This window comes from Diabrotica undecimpunctata, chromosome 5 (genome assembly GCF_040954645.1).
Source record: "Diabrotica undecimpunctata isolate CICGRU chromosome 5, icDiaUnde3, whole genome shotgun sequence".
Taxonomy (NCBI): domain Eukaryota; kingdom Metazoa; phylum Arthropoda; class Insecta; order Coleoptera; family Chrysomelidae; genus Diabrotica; species Diabrotica undecimpunctata.
Window position 1 is genome coordinate 22,999,318 of NC_092807.1, and position 20,493 is coordinate 23,019,810.

Below are 20,493 nucleotides of genomic sequence, written 5' to 3' on the forward strand. Positions count from 1 at the left end.
ACCACTTGTAGTTGCATTCTGCAACGCCAAATTTACTAATTTAACAATTCTACTACTTACTTTACTCAACTCTTATACAAATATTTTAAACACTATTATGGCTCGACCGAGATAACTAAACCAAACTGGTAATTACAAATGATATTAATCACCAGATGAATTCATCTGGGAATTTTACAATGGAAAATAAATAACTTGTATGCGTTACCAGTCGAATACAACTGGTACTAAATTATCCCTATATTAGATAGATCTTTTTCAAACAATAATATAGTCTAATTCAGTAAATTTGTACTGTAAAGTGATACAGTAGGAAAGTTTTGGGGAAGTTCTGATTTTTTCATTCCATATGTGTTTTGGGGTGCTAAATCTGAATCTGAGGTTTGCGGACAAAATTTCGTGACGCAACATTTAAAAAACCAGAAGAAATCGGTTTTTTTTTTGCTTTTTTCCGGTTTTTTGCTTAAAACTCGAAAACTGTTAACTTTTAGTAAATGGTCTGTTTACAGAAATTAAAGTACTTAAAGTTCTGTACAAATGCCACTATTTTGGTTATTGTACAGACGAACCGTTCGGTCTCAAGTGCAAGTTGAAAATTGGCAATTTGTACCGGTGTGACTGCAAAACCCACTTTTTAGATTTGTATTGAAAGGTTTTCAGTTAATTTCCCCTAGTATTTCCCCAGTAAGTTAATTAAAATAAAGTGTGAGTGGTTGTGATACTACTTCTGCATTGTTTAATCAAGGGAAACTGAAATTTCTTAAAGTCCTGCAGAAGAACAAAGATTTGCAATCGGTAATTGAAGCTTTTAAAGACCCTAATTCAAGTCAAGATGAGATTGCCACAGCAGAAAACATGTTTCTCACGGCTCTATATGGAAAAAAAGAGACAAAACTAAACGATTTAAGATATAAACAATACGTATCTTCATCATTCAAAAATAAGACCAACATTTCCTCATTGCCCCCAACCGAAGCTGCTGCACGAGAACATTCACTGAGAGTTTACTATCAGGTGCAGCAGTGGTTATCCGGTCAAGCCACACCTAACGAGCAACAAAAAGACCCAAGTGAGTGGGGATGGCAAAAAACTAGTTGTGGTCTTGTGTCAGTACCAACTACTTTGGACCCTGCACCAAACTCAATACTCCGGTACATATCATGTAAATGTAAAAAGGGCTGTCAACGCAAATGTGGATGCAGGAAGGCGGGACTCCATTGTTCCCCAATATGCGCATCATGCGAAGGACTGTGTAACAATGTTGAGTCCCCAGAAGACAGCTCTGACATAGACGTAGAAGAAACTGAAGAAAGAGAGAGAGGTATGTTGGATCTGACAAGTTATTTTGTAGTCATTCATCTCTCCTTGATATATGATATGTGTCTCTCCTCTTTTTATTGACGATGGAGCAATCAGACCCTGAGCCAGGACTCGATGCCATCGAAGAACCTCAGTACGATGCGGAAGGTATGTTTAATCTCACAATCTATTTTGCAATCTTCATCTCTTCTTGATAAATGACTTAACTTTAACCTTTTATTTTCCAGAACAAGCAGAACCAGGACTCATCGTTATCGAAGAACCTCAGCCAGGGCCTTCCAAAAGACAACGGCTCATATAAATTTTGCATATTATAATTTATAATCATAATAATATATGATCATAAGTAACGAGATTTTAAGTTTTATTTTGTTACGAGTTCTACCTACCTACTGAATTTGCATAATTTTTGCCTTTTTTCTTTTTAATTACTTGTGTGGAAAACCAGGTGACATTTATCAAATGACAGCATCCATAAAAATTAAATATTGAAATGTAAAAAGTGGGTTTTGCATAAACTGCTAAAAATTTACAATTTTCAACTCGCACTGAAATCGAACGATTCGTCTGAAAAAAAAAACTAAATACTGGTATTTGTAGAAAATTTCAAGTACTTTAATTTCTGTAAACAGACCATTTACCAAAAGTTGATAGTTTTCGAGTTTTAAGCAAAAAACTCGAAAAAAGAAAAAAAAACCGGTTTATTCTGTTTTTTTTTTTAATGCTGCGTCACGAAATTTTGTCCGCAAACCCCAGATTCGGATTAAGCACCCCAAAAAACATATGGAATGAAAAAATCAGAACTAATCCAAAACTCTCCTAGCAAAAATACAATTTAACTGAACTATACCTATAATGTTAGTTTTTACCAACGCGTTTCGTTTGTACGTTACTCGCCAGATGGAAATACATGTATTTATTTTTAGCCGTAATTTCTGCCAACGTAGTTACCAGTCTTTTTCAACTGGTGGCGCAGCGAAGGTGTTAAAGTTTTACATTTTAAGAAAATTCGACATAACTCAGAACACTCTGTAGGGAAGTCTTATGAAACTATTATACCTTATTTTTTGCAGACAATTGGAAAATGCAATAAAATAAGGGTGTTCCATAAGAAAAAATATAACTTTGAAACGCCGCTCTTTATTGCGACACCCTGTATATTTCAGAACAATTTTAAAATGTAGCCTTTATCAACCTACATACTATACATTTAAAATTTTTTCAAAATCTTTTACAGTTTCGCTGTAATCTTCCGTCTCGTTAGTGGTGACTCACCCTGTATTTATCATTGATCTGGTTTACTCATATTTTTTTAATTTGTTTCACATGCCCGCCAAAAACACAATTTCAATTTGATATTAATACATAAATCAAAAACTTACTGTTTACTGTAGTGAGTAGTTGTAGTATAGGTAGATGTGTGTTCACTGGCACTGCTCATGTGGAATTCAGTCCTAAACGTTCTAAACGGTTGTGGTTGCATTTGCTCCACCAGTCTCTGCAAATAAGAAAAAAAAAATATTATAAATTACAAACTTACATAGATTGTTGGACTTCTAGTCCAAGTAACGAAAATTTATGGGCTGCACTAAAAGAAGATTGTAGTACAGTAATCTACTAACTTATTTTCCATGTACAACTTTGCCTTTATTGCCAATTCATTAAATTTCTTTCGTCCCATTTGCAAATATTAATAACTCTAATATTTTTAAAATATGAATTTAAATTACTTTTTACTGTGATAGCCGCAATAAATGTTTAATTATTATTGCTTATTGCTATGCTTTGTTAACCGTAGATATAATATAATTAATATGCGGAATACGTTTTGCATATGGAGCAATAAATTTTTAAAACCTTGTATTTGGAAATAACTCGGTATGTATTTTTCTAACAAAAACCTTGACTTTTTGAACAGCTGCAGTCAGCCACAACCAAGGTTTTTGGTAATATAATATTTAAATAGTAGCTTCATAGTATTTAAACGCAAGAGGAATAAAGATGACAAATTTAGATATAAAATGTGACAACGTTGTTACGACACTTTTTTGCCTATAGACTTACCAGCTGCACAATTGCAATAATTTAAGGGACGAATAAGACTACGAACTACGACTATTGAAGAAGTAGACGATGTTTTAAATATAATTAAAACAGGAGATTCTTGGTTAAAAAACATTCGTGAATGGACTCAGATATCAAATTCAGGACAATTATTCAATATGGCAGAAGATCGAGAAGCCTACGCAATGGTGATCGCTAACGTCGGATAACTCTAATATGGCAAGTGAAGAAGAAGAAAACAGGAGAGGCCTGCGGTAATGAACCAGAAATGCGGCTGGTAGAAGTAGAAAAAAGGTAGCTGGTGAAATTATGATCTTAGTCATTGAAAACTGAACACAGTCCAGTGGAAATGAGAAAACAAGAAGGGAGACATGATATCGTTTATCTGCGGTGGTCTATTTAATAGTCTATACAATGATAATGGAATAAAGACACGATAGTTGATACTAAATAAAGAAGTTGCGTTTAGGTAGGGAAAATATACGAATGATAATATGCACATGATAAAAAACATTTACTGCCCAGAGAGAAGAATGAAGGGCACATAAGAATTTTATAGGAATTTTTCAATAATTTTAAGTTTATGCAACTTATTCTATTGTAAATAAACTCCCACAATGCAGAAATACTTTTAGGTACTGCCATTGGGTGCCAACAGGTCATTTAAGGGCAATAAGTTCGCAAAATTGATATCAGAATGAACGTGTTGTTTGTACGTTGTTTTTCTTGGAATATGGCTGTTCTGTTTTTCAAAAATCTTTCATTAGTGTATAGTTGCTCAAAAAGTGAACTCGTGCAATTTTAAATTTAAAACTATAGCTGAGAGATAGCAACTTGTTACTTTGATTGATAACGAAATTAGTCAAAGAGAAGTGGCCAGACAGCACGGAGTCGTTGTATGGTCCAATAACATACCAACAATTCGTAGAGACTGGATCTCACGAACGACAACCAGAATCAGGCTCGACCAGAATCACGACGTGACGGCCAGAGAAGACAGTTCCTTACAACGCACTTGTTTGCAAAATCGTTTCTTTACCAAAGTAATCCAAAACCGTTCTCGAAATGCTCACGGGTGGACATAAAGCACTTCTACAGAGAAAAGAAGGTTGAGGGAATTTGGTCTAAGTGCTCGCTGCCCAGCAACAGAATGTTTATTAACAGCAGCACATTGACAACGCCTTTGACGCATTGACTTTGCTAGAGACCACAAGCATTGACCGATAGAAGATCAGAAAAATGTGTTGTTTGGTGATGAGTCGAGGATGGTTCTCTATGGCTCAGAAGATTATCAAAACGTACAAAAGAGGTAGTGAACGATATACTGCTTATGCTTGACGAGCAAGTGTTACTTTTGGAGGAGGCTCTGTGGTGTTTTGACAGGCATTTTATTCGAAGGCCGTACTGATCTCGTGTTTATTAATAGAGGAGCGTTGAATGTTCACCGAAACGTTAACGAAATTCTAGACAAGCTTGCAATGCCTTTGCTGGATATGTGGGTGAACTTTATCTTCATGCAAGACAACGCGCAGCCACACGTAGCCAGCATGGTAACGCAATACCTGGAAACCGTCGGTATGCCAAAAATGAATTAGCCGGCTCAAAGCCCAGATTTGAACCCGATTGAGCATGTCTGGGAACAATTAAAACGAAGAGTAAGAAACATAATACCTGCTACAATAAGTTGTGAGCAGCTTCGATTGGCGCTCATGGAAGAATGGGAAGCTTTTCCTCAAGACAACATCCAGAATTTGATCAATTCAATGCCAAGTCGAATGAGGAGTGTAATTCAAAATAGAGGTGGTAATACAGAATATTAAAAATCACTTGTAATTTTTATAAAGGAAGCAGAAAAAAGTTACAATGTTAATTTTTAAAATTTTCCATTAAAATCATCATTTTTGGAAAAAAAATTTTTTAACATGTGTTATTTAAGAAACAGTTGCATATTGCTTTATAAAATATTCTTAAACATTACAAAAACATCCAATGACAATCAATTTCTTGTAGGGTTCTTAAAAATTAAAAAATGTCAAAAATTTTCTTTTTAATGGGGCATGCATTGATCTTCTGATGGTCTCATTCCATGATCTGTGTTTTTTTTTCAGGTTGCGCTTGTTTATAGTATATATTTTGAGCTATTTAACAATTTCAGTGTTTCTAATTAAGTCAATGTACGATATACGGATTATTTATTCTAATGTCTAAATTTCGAAGAATTTTTCGAGTGAATTTGGTATCAAATTTGTTTTTGTCAATTTTATCAAATGATCATAAATATTATGAAAAAAAAATTTTTTAAATAATGAATAAAAGTTTGACTTTAAATCATGTGTTTGTAGTGAATGATTCATATCGTACTGTATTATTTAAAAACTAACATTTTTAAGGAAGGTATAATTCGAATTAGGACTCATTAAGAAATACCTGGCAAACATTCAAATGATTCCAATTATAAATACCAAATTGTTGATGCTATTAACCAACAATAACAGCGTTAAAAGTGATTTGTGAAACTTAAAAAAAAACTTCCTGATTGCAGCAGTTAAGATTAATATCTATTTTGGTTTAGTAATATTTATTTTTATCGGTTATATTTGTATCTATGAACTAAAGAATGTTTAAAGTATTTTTTGTGATGATAACAAAAATTATATGATTCCGTTAGTAGTAGTAAGACACATGATATAATATACAGTGATGAGAGTCTTAAGAATTGGCCAAAATAACGCAAAAGATAGAAAACATAATACGTTGTGAAATAAAAAGAGATAAAACTAGTAGAGGTTGGACTATCGATAGTTTCCCACCTTTAGACGTTAGTTTATGAGCTTAGTTCTTAGTTGACTCCAGTCATATAATAGGTATGACATTGAATAGGAATTGAATGAATAGAAATGTAAGTAAAACAGTTTAATGAGTAGTAATTTTTTAATACAAAATTAAATGATTGATCAAGAATAATTTCTACTATGACTTGAGACGTCGCATACACTCTTGCCAATACAGAATTATCGAAGCTTGGTGGTTAAGTGATGAAGATATCTTACTTTCACGCGGGCGCCCAGGGTTCGAACTCCACATGAGACTTTTTTTGAAATATTATGTAATATTGAACAAGTATGCAATATTGCAAAAAATATTACATACTTAATTTTAATAGAAGCTTTCTGCAGGATTTAAATTCATATTTTTTGAGTAAATTGAGTAATAAAAATTCTTCGAAATTCTCCATAGTCTTGGAACTTCTTAGTCAAGGAACTCTTGAACGCTGGTCTTTATATACCTACTGTATTTCCTACTGGAAGATTGAATGTCGTATTAAAAATCATTGATAAATAGAAATTTAGCTCTAGCCAACACTTTAAACGTTTTTCACTCTGTATTTCTTTTCTCAATCTTCACTCATCCATTCCTCTTCCAATTATTTTCACATTTTTGTGTTTAGTTTATTATAGATCTCTTCTAGAGTCCTTCTACACTTATGTTGGTTTCTTTAGGATACTAAATGACAAATGTACATATATTTATGCATCCGAGGACTGTCGCACTGAACAACCGGTACGTTGCCATTTTTGAGCTACTCTTTAAAACATTTTCGCTACTGAAGTTTTCGGTATTGCTTGGAACTTGCTTGTGGACATACAGGTTAGTGCCGTTTTCTCTCTGGAAACTATCTGTTTTACACTAATCAGACTGCAGCCAATTTACATTTTGTACAACCTCTTCAACTCCTCTTTCAGCTAATTATGTTGCTCGGTCGACACTCTTGAACCTTATTTTTCATAATTTTCCAGGAGTCCTCGATAGGATTAAGGTCGGGCGAGTTACATGGCTATTCCAATGTGTTGATATTGTGATCATTCAAGAACTTTGAGACTGTCTTGGCCTTGTGAGCAGGGGCACCATCGTGTATAAAGAAGTTACATTCGTGAATTTCTCACAAGTTCAATAAATGTTGTTCTAGAATAGTCACGTAGTTCCTTTCCCTCATTGTAACATTCTTTGGCAAGAAATACAACCCTTTTTCTTCTTGCAGTGCCTATCCGTTTCGAATGTTGGCGACCATCAACCATGGCAATCTGTATTTTGCAAACTGCTGCTCTACAAAGATTTTATGGTTGTTGTGTTCAACCATGTACGTAAATTTTTCTGCCAGGAAATCCTTCGCCTTCCTGGTCCTCGTTTTCCTTCTACTTTTCCGTGTTCCATATCTTTCGCTGTTTTTATTGTGGTTAAAAACTCTTTTCCTTTTTCTTTTTACAACCCTGCCCTTCCTTTATTTCCATTAAACGCACCCCATACCATTACACTTTCAGGATGTTTGACAGTTTAATTGTGAACTTTGGATCGTACCTTGACGCGGTGTGTGGACGACGAACAAATTTGGAGCTTCCTGTTACTAACCTGAATGTACTTTCGTCACTGAACATGACTTTTTTCCATTGTTCAGGTGTCCAATGCTGATACCTTTTACAAAAATCTAATTTTTTTTCTTCATTGCTTTTGTAAGCAAGGACTTCTTTGCAGCACATCTTCTTACATGCAGAAACTGTCCTCATCGATGTACCCTCGAAGATTTGTGGCTCGCCAACAAAGATGGAACCGACTTAGCCCGATACTGGGCCGAAATTTTATGAATGACATGTCCGGACACGATAAAGTAAAGTAAGTAAGCACGTCGACTTGGGAATGCTAGATCGTTCTGAAGCCGGTAACGAATCGTTCTAATTGAAACGTTCTGAAGGAGATCAGGATGTTTATTTTTGAGTTATGTGGCAGTTATGGAAGGGTTCAACATTACTTCACGCCTGATGATGGTGCCAGTCCTAGATGATGTTTTTATAGGAGCTGCAGAACCAGGTTTTCTTTCCGGAACAGTCCCTGAAGGCAACGACGCACCCGACCGTTTTAATTTATAAATTGCCTCTCCTGAAACACCAATATCACGTGCTACGGTAATTACAGAGTCCCCTTTCTCAAGTAACGTTAAAGCACGAACTTTCTCCTGTTGTGTGAGTTTCTTTCGACCCATATTTTTTACTTCAATTTAGAATTTAGCGATCCCAAACTTTACTGCGTAAATAAAAAGAAGTTTAACACCGACTATTCGCACAAAGCCAAAGCCAACTGTGTGCAGTATAAACATGCGGAATAAACTAAAAAACTAAGGGTCAGCGGTCAGTAAACTACAGACATCCGCCGTCGTAAGCCCCTCGCTCCTCAAATGCTAAACAAGCGCAGACATAACGCATGCAATTTTTCTTCGAATTTAGTGATTTATTTGGTAATGTAAAGATTTTTTTGCCAGCACTGTATATTGTTTTATTATATATTTTTTATTTAATTTGTGTTATGAGAACAATTTCCGAAGTGAAAATATAAGTGTAATCGACAAAATAAACGTATTTTAAACTAAAATTGTGGTTTATTCCCAATAAAAATAGTAAATAATAACTACTATATAGAATTGCTATATATAAACTCTCCGGCGACACCTAAGAGACATTTTATTTGACCCTGGTATATTCATGGCTCGTGTATTAGGGCAACATAGAACATTCTAGCAACATCAGTAAATTCTACAGAAGCTTTTAGATTCATTGAGACCTGTTTGGGAGAGACAGACAGAGACAAAGTCCACGAACTTGGCCGCTTCTCTGCTCTGTTCCGCTACATTTTATGCGTGCCATATCTTTTTGTCTAAATGTTTATTTTATTCACAGGAGTTGAAATAAGTTTTTAGTATTTTTACTTATTCATGATACTGGCATCTACAATTTTAAATCTATTAATCATTTGAACATGAAACCAACAAAAATTTACTCACATTCGTATGATCTCATAAAAAGCAATGATTAACTCATACATTTACTCAAAAAGCTGTCAAACATAATCGCTTTCATTGTTTCATTGTTACCAAACACTTAAACTTGCAAATATTAAAAACAATATAACATTACCAAAAATTATTCTGTGCGAAAAGTTTCTTTGGTAATCCGTAGGAATTAGTAAACTAATGTATTCCTAATCCTGATAAATTAATCATGACCAGTCAACACATTCGGGTCAATGTCTTAGTTACATGACATTGTAGATTAGTTTCTACATAGCCTTGTCATTAACATTTCAATTTGATTACCATATTTCAAGAAAAATACGTTACAACCACCGTTAACTTATTACTTATTCCAGTGTTTCTTTTTATCCAACCAATACCTTTTAGGTCTGCGTCTATTTTCTTTTCACAGATCGTTTCTATCAGGTATTTTCCACCTAAGTTTTATTTTCATATATAAATATATATACAAGCTATACGCTCCCGCACAAGCGGAAGCTGTTGTCACTTGAAGATCCTTTTTGTGTGGGGGACCATCCCATTCTGAGTTTGGTTTTACAGTTTCTGGTGTGACTTCGCTGTTTCCACTACTTTTCTCCATTCTTCTCTCTCTTATAGTCCTTATATACCTAATACTAATACTCTTTAAGTCTTCTTCCACTTGTTGTCTCCATCTCAGTTTAGGTCTGCCTCCGGTTCTTTTACCTAGTGGTATCCATTCCGTTATAGCTCCTAACGGATTGTTCTTCTCTCTTCTCATTATGTGTCCATACCATCTAATTCTTTGTGCTTTTATTGCTCGAACTATGTTCTCTTGACCCATTTCGTGATTCATCCATTGCCTTGCACCCTCTTAATTTTCCCTCTTTGGTCCCAGTATTTTTCTGAGAATCTTCCTCTCAAAAACTTTCATTTGCTCTTCTTCACTTGCTGTTAATGTAAATGTTTCTGCAGCATATACCAACTACTATTGGTCTTATAATCGTTTTGTAGATTTTCATTTTTGTTTCGGATTATCTTCTTATCTCTAAACATTTTTTTATTTCTATAAAACGCTGTATTTCCCGCTTAAATTCTTCTTTTCATATCTACACTTTCATCTCTTCTGTTGACTAGTATTCCCAAATATTTGAATGTTTCTGTCATTTGTTCTGTCTGAACAGTTCTGTCATTTGTTGCTTCTTTTTCTTGCTTAAGTTCATGTATTTTGTTTTATTTTCATTTATTTCCAGTCCTCTCAGCTTGGCTTCGTTCTCTATTTCTTGGAAGGTTTTCTTTAATGCCCTTTTATCTGTTGCTACTATGGTTATATCATCCGCATATCCTGTTATTTGTGCTGTATTCTTGTTTATAGTTCCTGCGATGACAACTTTTTTATTATCTTATCTAGTGATATAATAAATAGTACCGTTGAGAGCGCATCTCCTTGTCTTACTCCATTTTTTATTTTTATTATTTCTGTTCTTTCTCTTCCGGGGTCTATTATTGCTTGGGAATCTCACACTGACATTTCTATTATTCTTATAATTTTATTTCGTATATTTGTAAGTCTTGGATCATTTTTCTTCTGTTTAGTTTGTCAAACGTTTACAAAAGTATATGTGTTTTTCTGTCGTGCCCGTTTGTTTTCACTTTTACTTGTTTTAGCGTTTGTATAGCTTCTATCGTGGATCTTCCTTTTCTGAAACCGTACTGGTAATCTATCCTTTGTTCTGTATATATTGTTAGTCTGTCTCTAATTATACCAGTCATTACTTTATATGTTACATTCAGTAAATTAATTTCTCGGTAGTTTTTGCATATCCTATGGTCTCCTTGTTTTGGGATTGTCTTATAATTCCCTTCTTCCATTCTTCGGGCAATATTTCTTTGCTCCATATATTCTGTATTAGTTCGTAAATCTTTCTGTATAGTGCCTCCCCACCGTACTTTATAAGTTCTGCACATATTCCGTCTTTTCCCGCTGTTAGGCCAATTCTTTTTCTTCATCTTGTTCCGTGTTCGTTATTGTTTCTCTATCTTCTTCTTTATCCGTTTCTTGATATATTTCTTCGAAATACTTCTGTCATTTTTCTGCTTCTATAGCTATATTGGCTGTCCGTTTCCGCTTACCTAGTTTTAAGTATTGGTACAATGGTTTTGAATTGTGTCTTTTATTTTCTATTTCTATCTTGTTCATAATTTCTTCTACTTATTGATTTTTTTTTCGATTTAAATAGTTTCTTTGTCTTGTGCCTTTGATCTTTGTATTTTTCTCGTTACTCTTCTTTGCTCGTGCTTAACCATTTCCATCATCTTTTATTCTTTTCGTCCACTGCTAATTTGCACTCATCGTCAAACCAATTATTTCTACTTTTATTTTGCATTTTGCCAACCACTTTCTCTGCTGCATTATTTATTCCTTGTTTGATTTTTTTCCCACTGTTCCTCCATTTGTTGTTCTTTAAACTGCATCTCTGTATTTACTTCTTGTACAAATCTTCTTCTTACTTCTTTCTCTTTCAATTTATCTACGTCCCATTTTCTCTGTGCTTTTCACCTTTCATTCTTCGTTGTTTTTACTTTAAATTTTGTAATCACTAGAATATGGTCCGAATTCACTTATTTCCATAGGAATTCTTTTAATTCCTATTGTGTTCCTGGTAGTGTTTTTAAAAGCTACGGTATGACATAATATATAAGACTATATATTATAATAATTCATTATATGTATCAGTATATATATTTGAAAATTAAAACTATTTATGCAAATTATAATCGGATAAAACTTCTTTAAATTCCTTTCTTTTTTTTTAATAAAACTCGAACATTACATTATCATTTACTTGTGCTCAATATCGCGATGATGTTATAAGCTATTTATAAAATTATTTAAAATCTTACAACTAGCGATAAGATAAGAAATATTACTTCATTGTTTATTTACCGCTGTTTTATATTTGTAGAAACATTTCGATTCTGCATTTTTTTAATATGCACCACAAATGATTAATAAGCCAAATGGTTTAGTTTTTTACTCGACACAACTGTATAGACAAGTTTGACAGTTGTCATGTATAGAATGTGTAGTATGAGATATTATAAAAGGACTATCATCTAGGGATTCATCAATTTTTCAGAGGAAATATTTTTAAAGAAACAATCAAAAAAATGTACCCCAGAAAAAAAAAATAAAGTCCAGTATTATAACCCGAGATATCTAATTTTGTTCCGATCGCTCTAATTTGAAACTGTGTTGGATTTTTTAAGAGCGCGGCTGGCATTTTAATCGGTTACCCTCACTCCATTTAAACGAAGAAACATCTAAGCGATCACGATCGCGATGGCGTCCACGATGGCTATCTCGGTTTCTGTAGAATTTCAATAGTATAAAGAATACAATTGGAAATATAGTTTATAAAATGTGCGATTTACAAGAAGAAGCATTGCAAAAATTTAACAAAAGGTATGCGTAGGCGTTCTATTTTTTCCATTTATAAATGCAGCAGAAAAACAAGAGATGTTAGGGTATATCACATTACCCTGAGGCGCACGCAACAAGGAAAATTTCATAAATTGTATCCAGAACTTCGCAGAGATGAGAACCGTTTCTATACATATTTTAGAACGAATTTTGAAAGTTTTGATGAAATTTTAGATCAGACAAATAATTACCAAACAACAAAGAAATTTGTGGGAATCAGTTGATGCTACAGAACGATATTATTTTTAATACGACACCTACGAGATAAACCAACAATGGGAAACATTAAAAACTGCCTCCTCGTTTCTTGCAAAGGGATAGTAAAAGAACCAATAAGAAAGAGAGACAACTGGATGACCGACGAAATACTCAGCAGGATGGACCAAAGAAGACAAGCCAAGAACAAACACAGCCACAGTTACAAAATCATTAACAATGAAATCAGAAAAATGATAACTTCATTTTGATCTTTCAAATGATCTTCAGAACAAATACGACTTATTCAACCTACATAACAAGGTTAAAGAAATGGCAGGGCTGCAAAAAAAGAAACCACAACACAACTCTTTTAGATAAAAATGAAAATACTATGATAATTACTGACGAAAAGCTAAAACGATGGAATTCCTCTTCGACGACGAAAGAGGAAACCTACAAGACATATCTTTCGAGAACAGAGAAACAAGTATAGAAATTACAAAGAAAGAAATATAGTATGCACTAAAGAACACCAGAAACGGAAAAAGCCCGGGGCCAGATCAACTACCTATTGATATCTTTAAAATAATAGAAAGCTCTTTAATAGACAATAAATGGTTGACCTCAACATTTATTGTCTCCCAAAAAAGAAAAATGCTAGCGAATGCACCGACCACCACACCATAAGCCTGATGTCTCACACACTTAAAATGTTTTTAAAGATCATCCATAACCGCATTTACCAAATACTTGATATGGATATTGATGAAACCCAATTTGTATTTCGTAGAGGCGTAGGTAGCCGTGAAGCTCTCTTTGCATTCAACCTACTAATCCAGAGATGCTTGGATGTGAAATAAGATATGTACGTCTGTTTCATAGATTACGACAAGGCTTTCGATTAAGTCCGCCACAAAGAGCTAATGGACGTCCTCAAAGCAAAACAATTACAATACAATGACCTTCGAATTGTAACAAATCCATATTATAAACAGCAGGCACACATAAGCATTAATGAATACACATCAAAAGAGGTCGAAATTAAAAAAAGAGTGCGACAGGGGTGTGTATTATCACCACTACCATTCAAAGCATACTCTGCAGAAATTATGAAAAGAGCTCTTGAGGGAGAAACAGCAGGAATAAAGGTCAATGGAACACCAATTAACAACATTAGATATGTGGACGATACTATTATAATAGCAGAAGACCTCCAAAAGCTAATGAAAAAGTTAGTTGAGTATGGAGAAGAATATGGATTATCAATAAATATCAAGAAAACTAAATTTATGATGATATCAAAAACCCAAAATAATGATGAAAGCATGACAATTAACGGTAAAACTTTAGAACAAGTTGAAAACTACAATTATCTTGGCACAATAATTAATCACACAAACGATTACTCCAAAGAAATCAACGTTCGAATAGAGAAAGCACGAACAAACTTCAATAAAATGAGAAAGGTTCTTTGTGCAAGAGAACTGAAATTAGACTTGATATGCTGGCAAGGTGTTATATTTTCTCGACTCTGCTTTACGGGATAGAAGCATGGACACTTAACTCGTCGACTACTAAAAAGTTGGAATCATTTGAACTGTGGGTGTGTAGAAGAATCCTGAAGATATCATGGACCGAGCATGTAACAAACAACGAAGTCATGAGAAGAGTCAACAAAAGAATGGAAATATTGGAAACCATCAAGACACGAAAGCTGTAATATCTGGGGCATGTTATGCGTAATGAAAGATACAACATACTTCAATTAATTATACAAGGGAACATCTTGAGAGAATGGTACGGACGCACATCAATCGAACTATTCAGAGCGGCAGCATCTAAGATCAGAATAGCCATGATGATTGCCAACCTCCGTCGCGGAGATGGCACATAAAGAAGAAGAATACGTTCTTGTAATCTAAGTGGGACAAGTCGAACAATATATCATATTTTTTACAATTTCAATAAGTTTCGATATTCATTTTTATTTACATCGACGGGACCGGCCATAAATGTAAACTGGTGCGTTCTGAAAACTAAACTAATTATATCGCCGCGATTGTCATGATAACGCTGCACAAATTATTTTGATCCCCAGTAGATCGCGACCAGTATGTGCTCGCAGAGTTGCCAGATTGGGGTATTTCCCCCCATTTTTGGGGTAATTTGAAAGTCATCATCATCATAAGTGGCTCGACAATCCGTTGTGGATCTTGGCCTGCTCACAAAGAAGTCGCCACTCCTGTCGATTCTTGGCAACTTCCCTCCATCTTCTAACCCCTAGAATCTGTAGGTCTTCTATTTGAAATTTGAAATTTTAAAGTGTCTGGGGGAATTTTTGTAAGCTGAAATGGCTAGGGGATTTTTTGGGGGAAAATTGTGGAATATTTTAGGGTGTGATGGTCAATTAAATTTGCGAATGTACATAGAACTGCATATTATTCTGTTCTCATATAATCGAAGATGATGGGATCTATAAATTATTTCAGCGCCCTGTGTTGATATTTTTTTTGTTCCTATACCACGTTGAAGCCTATGAAAGATCGAGCAGCTCCGTATGGATGTCGTATTTTGGGCTGTGTTAGGGAAATTTCAACTCTTAATGTTATGGAATTTTTAAATATTAGTGACATCACATCAGTTTTTATAAATCGTGAAGTAACATTGTTGTCATTGTTTTAGTATGAAAAATTATTCTAATTCATTGCTTTGGTATAAATAGTATAAAAAATTATAGTACAGTGTGTTCCAGTCTACATTCTTGTCAAATTTTTAAATTATGTGACAAAATTTTAAGTTGGGGGGATTTGAGCTTAAATTTGGGGGAATTTTAGTTTCTGAGTGGGGGATTTAGAAAATCGCATCTGGCAACTCGTGCTGGTTCACTTATTTGTTACAGACGAGTCGGATAGCGGTCGCCATCGCACTGTTGCATAATAATTTTTTTGCTAAAAATTTTGTTAAAAACTTTAAAATGCAATCATTTTCTCTTGACAACATGCACTTTTGCTGTAAGTAAAATAGGACTTTTATTTAATGGAACTATTTCAACTAAGATTGTGCAAAAATTTGGAATGAGAATGACTAACCAGTGTTCCCATACTACCCGGACTATCTTCTTCTTAAAGTGCCTATCCGTTCCGGATGTTGGCGATCATCACGGCTATCTTTACTTTATTTATTGCAGCGCGGAACAGTTCAGTGGTAGTCGTGTTATACCACTTTCGCAAATTTTGAAGCCAGGAAATGCGTCTTCTTCCCGGTCCTCTCTTAGCATTTACCTTCCCTTGGAGAATCAGCTGGAGAAGGCCGTAACGTTCTTGATTTCTCATTACATGTCCTAGATATTACAACTTTTTAGTTTTGACGGTCATGAGAATTTCACATTCTTTTCCCATTCTACGCAGGACCTCCACATTAGTAACTCTGTTAACCCAGGATATACGTAAGATGCGCCCGGACTATAATATATGTATTACACATCCATAAACAACGTTATTTTCAATAAAAAAAAAACTACTTTAGAAAGCAGACAAATAAACAGTATTCAATCTAAAACACATAAAACGTACAAAATTGCTACCAAATGACTGTTATAACTTCCAACAGATAATCAGTAATAAACCTCATAACCTTATCGATTTTATTCACAATATAAATAGAACGAAGATAATCAGAATGATATGGTATGTGTTGATATTGACTAAATCTACTAAAAATTTAATAACCTAATACAACACTTATCTACTGAATGTCATTACCGTGATAATAGAAACTAGGTCAGTAACAATATTATAGTTCCTTTATATTATATGGGTAGCAGTTGAACGCTTTTAACGTTAGATATTATTTTTATTGCCTATTAAAATAGTATTTGTAAAATAGTTTTCGAGACCATTCAAAGTTAAATTGTATATAAAATAAAAAAGTTGTAAAGCCTGAAACCGTTATAAACGTCACACGTTTGTTATTTTTCTAAAAATAATTATTTTATTCCAATTCCTGTTCATTTGATTTATTTATTATCTGTTTTGTTTTACTATGTTTTTTAATAGTTGGCGCTAAAATTTTCTTTTATCTAAATACATTATATTTAGTCATTGTTCTTTCCGTTTAAATTTTCATTTATTTCAGTTCAATTCTTCTTGGTCCCCGTAAGTAGTATCATCATCATTCAATCTTCGCTTATCCACTGCTGGACATAGATCTCCCTCATAATTTTCCATCTATTTCGATCTTGTGCCTCTTGCATCCAATTCCTATGACAACGTTTTAGATCGTCAGTCCAACGTGTTGGTGGACGACCTCTGCTTCGGTAGGCATCGTCTCTTGGTCTCCATTCCAGTATCCGCTTTGTCCACCTATTATCTGTCATTCGAGCCACGTGACCTGCCCAGTTCCATTTCAGTGTTGCTACTCTCTCTACTGCATCAGCCACTCCTGTCTTTGTCGTAGCTGGCGATTTGGGATCTTGTCTCGTAGTGAAACGCCCAACATAGCACGCTCCATCGCCCTTTGACACACACGGATCTTTTGAACTGTTCTCCTTATCATGGTCAACGTTTCCGCACCGTAAGTTAACACTGGCAAAACACACTGATTAAACGTTTTTCTTTTAAGGCATATTGGTATATCAGACGATTTGAAAATATGGTTCAGCTTGCCGAAGGCTGCCCAAGTCAGTCTTATACGACGGAGAAGCTCAACGGTTTGGTTATCTTTTCCTATGCGAATCTCATGACCTAGGTATTTATAGGCCATTTCCTGGTCTATGGATCTTGTTTCTACGCATATATCTTCGCTGACTACAAGATTTGTCATCATTTGGGTTTTAGATATATTTATTTTCAATCCCCCTTCTAGCGAGGAAAGGTAGAGCCGATTTAAAAGTTCTTTGGCCTCATCTATCCTATCAGCTATTAGTACAATATCATCTGCAAACCTTAGATGGCTAAGCTTTTCTCCGTTTATGTTTATGCCCTTGTCGGTCAGTTTTGCCCTTTTACATATATATTCCAAAAACGTAGTGAACAGTTTCGGCGATATGGTGTCCCCCTGGTGTACTCCACGTTATATCGGGAATTTCTGGGTTTGACGATCACCCACTCTAACACTGGCTGTTGCGTTTTGGTATATGTGTTTAATTATATTTATATACCGATAGTCAATTCGGCATTCTGTCAAGGCTTCCAACATTTTTTGTTGATTTACGGTGTCGAATGCCTTATGGTCATATAGTCAGGCCATGGAGTGGGGTGTCAACTTTGGAAAAATGGCGTGCACCCTATTCTTCATGCTATGGCATGCTGGACGAGCCATACAGTCTGTAGTCAATACCCCGAGGTATGAGCGGGAACACAAAGTGAATAAATACTCATACGCTTATGAAACGCACCTGGCGGATCATAAGGGCCTTCACATTTTACTCTTTTTCAACTTGTCTTGAGTGAAATGTCTTTAATCTTTCCTATCAGCCTCTCTTGGCTAACTCTTGTTTCTTCCGACCCCGAATGGCGTAAGTAGTATACTAACTTTCATTTGGTTTCAACTATTACTTGTTTGTTTGTTGGTAAATCCGAATTACGATTGTCAGTTATCGCTTCAAAATAATAGAAGTAGCGGACATGTCTTATATTTAAACAAGAATTTTAGTTTTAGGTCACAATCCCATTTTACTGTTAATTCTACTTCTTGGGGTTAGTTTTAATATGTTACAAATATTCATTGTTCTATATTCTCAGTTAATAATCTTATTTTAATATTTTTTATCATATTATACATAACTTCTACAGGGTGTTTCAAAAAAAGGTAACACATATATAATACAAAACAATTTTTTTACGATTTTGCCGAAACTATTGGCAACATTGTAATGAAATGTTATACAAATATGTTTTGGAAGCTGATACATCCCATGACATTCTGACATTTCCCTTCTAAACTTAATGCCGTATGTCTTCTAAAGCACTTCCATAAGTGGTTCCATCTACCCTAACGTATTTAACTACTTTACAGTTTTGTCGGGTCACGGTGTCAGGCACCGATATTGACCTCATTGTGTTATAAAATCTTGTACATGTTATAGTTACAACCTATTGCCTTATTTGGTCTCTAAATTTGCTACCATATATGGTTTTCAACTCCTCCATGGCTGGATAACATCTAGCTCTAGCCGTTGGCTGTTATAATCGGTCGTACCGTAGCCAATTGGCTACGTGTAACTACATTTTCCATTTGCAGCTACATTCGTGTAACCTTCTGGCTAAGGTTTTGGTATTAACGACTACTTTGATAGCCGGGACCGACGGCTTTACGTGCCCTACAAAGAACGGTGGCGGCTCAGTTAAATTAGAAATTAAAAAATTTCCGAGTCGTCTTGGTACGCCATTACCTAGTCACTGACCCCGTTCAACTGCTAGCTTACTTGTGATAGTTTTCAGTGTCATATACTGCTAGGGAACAAATAATGTTATCTTGGACTAAAGGAGCAGCTAGAAAGTAAAAATTAAACTAAAAAAGAAACTAACAATATATTGGTCGCTCATACTACCAATGCTGACATATGGGCCAGAAAGATGGACCATCTCCAAAAAAGACGCAAAACGCCCACTCATCTTCGAAAAGAAGATATTAAAAACAATATTGGGCACAATCTGTGAGAATGGTATTTGGATAAGCCGATATAATTTCGAGCTGTACAAGAAGTATAAAGAAATAGTAAATGGGCATCAGTAGGTAACAGAAGTAGGAGTAGACGAAGACTAACACGGGGGGATAGTGTGACTCTGAACGAAGACGCAAAGAAGATCGGCGCAGCAAGCTGGCAACGGTTTGCAATGAACATAATCAACTGGGGAAGGTTCTGGTCATCGCCAACCGTTGCCAGTTTGCTGGGAAGGTAGAGGCTCAATTAGGGCTGTAGTGTCACTGATGTTATCAGGTATACCTTTAGCTTTCGCGTAAAAATATATTTTATAATAAACATTCAACAAGAATAATCCAGTAAACGATAACAAAGGGCGGATATGAAACTTTTATATTAAATGTGTAAATACAAACGGCAAATTTTTCTGATGTTTATGTTTTTATTGAAAGGATATTGGAAATTCAATACAACCAAATTTATAATTTAGTTAACCACAGCCTAAAATATGGTATATGGAAAATTTTTCTTTAAGTTTAAACACATTTTAATGGTTGAAAAAAAAAATAAAATTTTCAGTGATCTATAAACGGGACGTCGGCCCACAATGGGTGAAGATTCCCCTAATTACTTCAGAATGTTTCTATCGCCTTTTTTTACTTTGTTCTCTTTCAATCTGCTTGGTATTTGTATTTGTTCCTGTTGCCACACAATCTGAATCAATTTGTGATCGCCTTAAGTAAAAATGGGCCACATTCTTTTATAATCTGGGCGGAATATCGCTATCGCCTCATCTTTCGTTGTTTTTTTTTAGTTTATAAACATTTAAAACATAATAGATCTTATGATTTTGTTTACTTTGGCTCAGTTATAAATCTTCAAAGTGTTGACACATACTTCACTGTTTTCATTTATTTCTCCAACCCGTTCCCCTTTTTTATTGCTACAGTCTGACATTCTTGCGAA

The 20,493-nt window shown here is 34.7% G+C and overlaps 1 protein-coding gene across 36 annotated transcripts in view; it reads right to left on the reverse strand.

Moving 5' to 3' along the window:
- Positions 1 to 20,493, reverse strand: part of shot (dystonin-like protein short stop) — a 733,882-nt gene that overhangs the window by 137,555 nt on the left and 575,834 nt on the right. For all 36 annotated transcript variants that reach the window (XM_072531672.1, XM_072531664.1, XM_072531657.1 and 33 more), the window contains one exon: positions 2,703 to 2,818. In XM_072531672.1, coding sequence (XP_072387773.1) covers positions 2,703 to 2,818 — 116 coding nt within the window. The remainder of the gene's footprint in view (positions 1 to 2,702; positions 2,819 to 20,493) is intronic.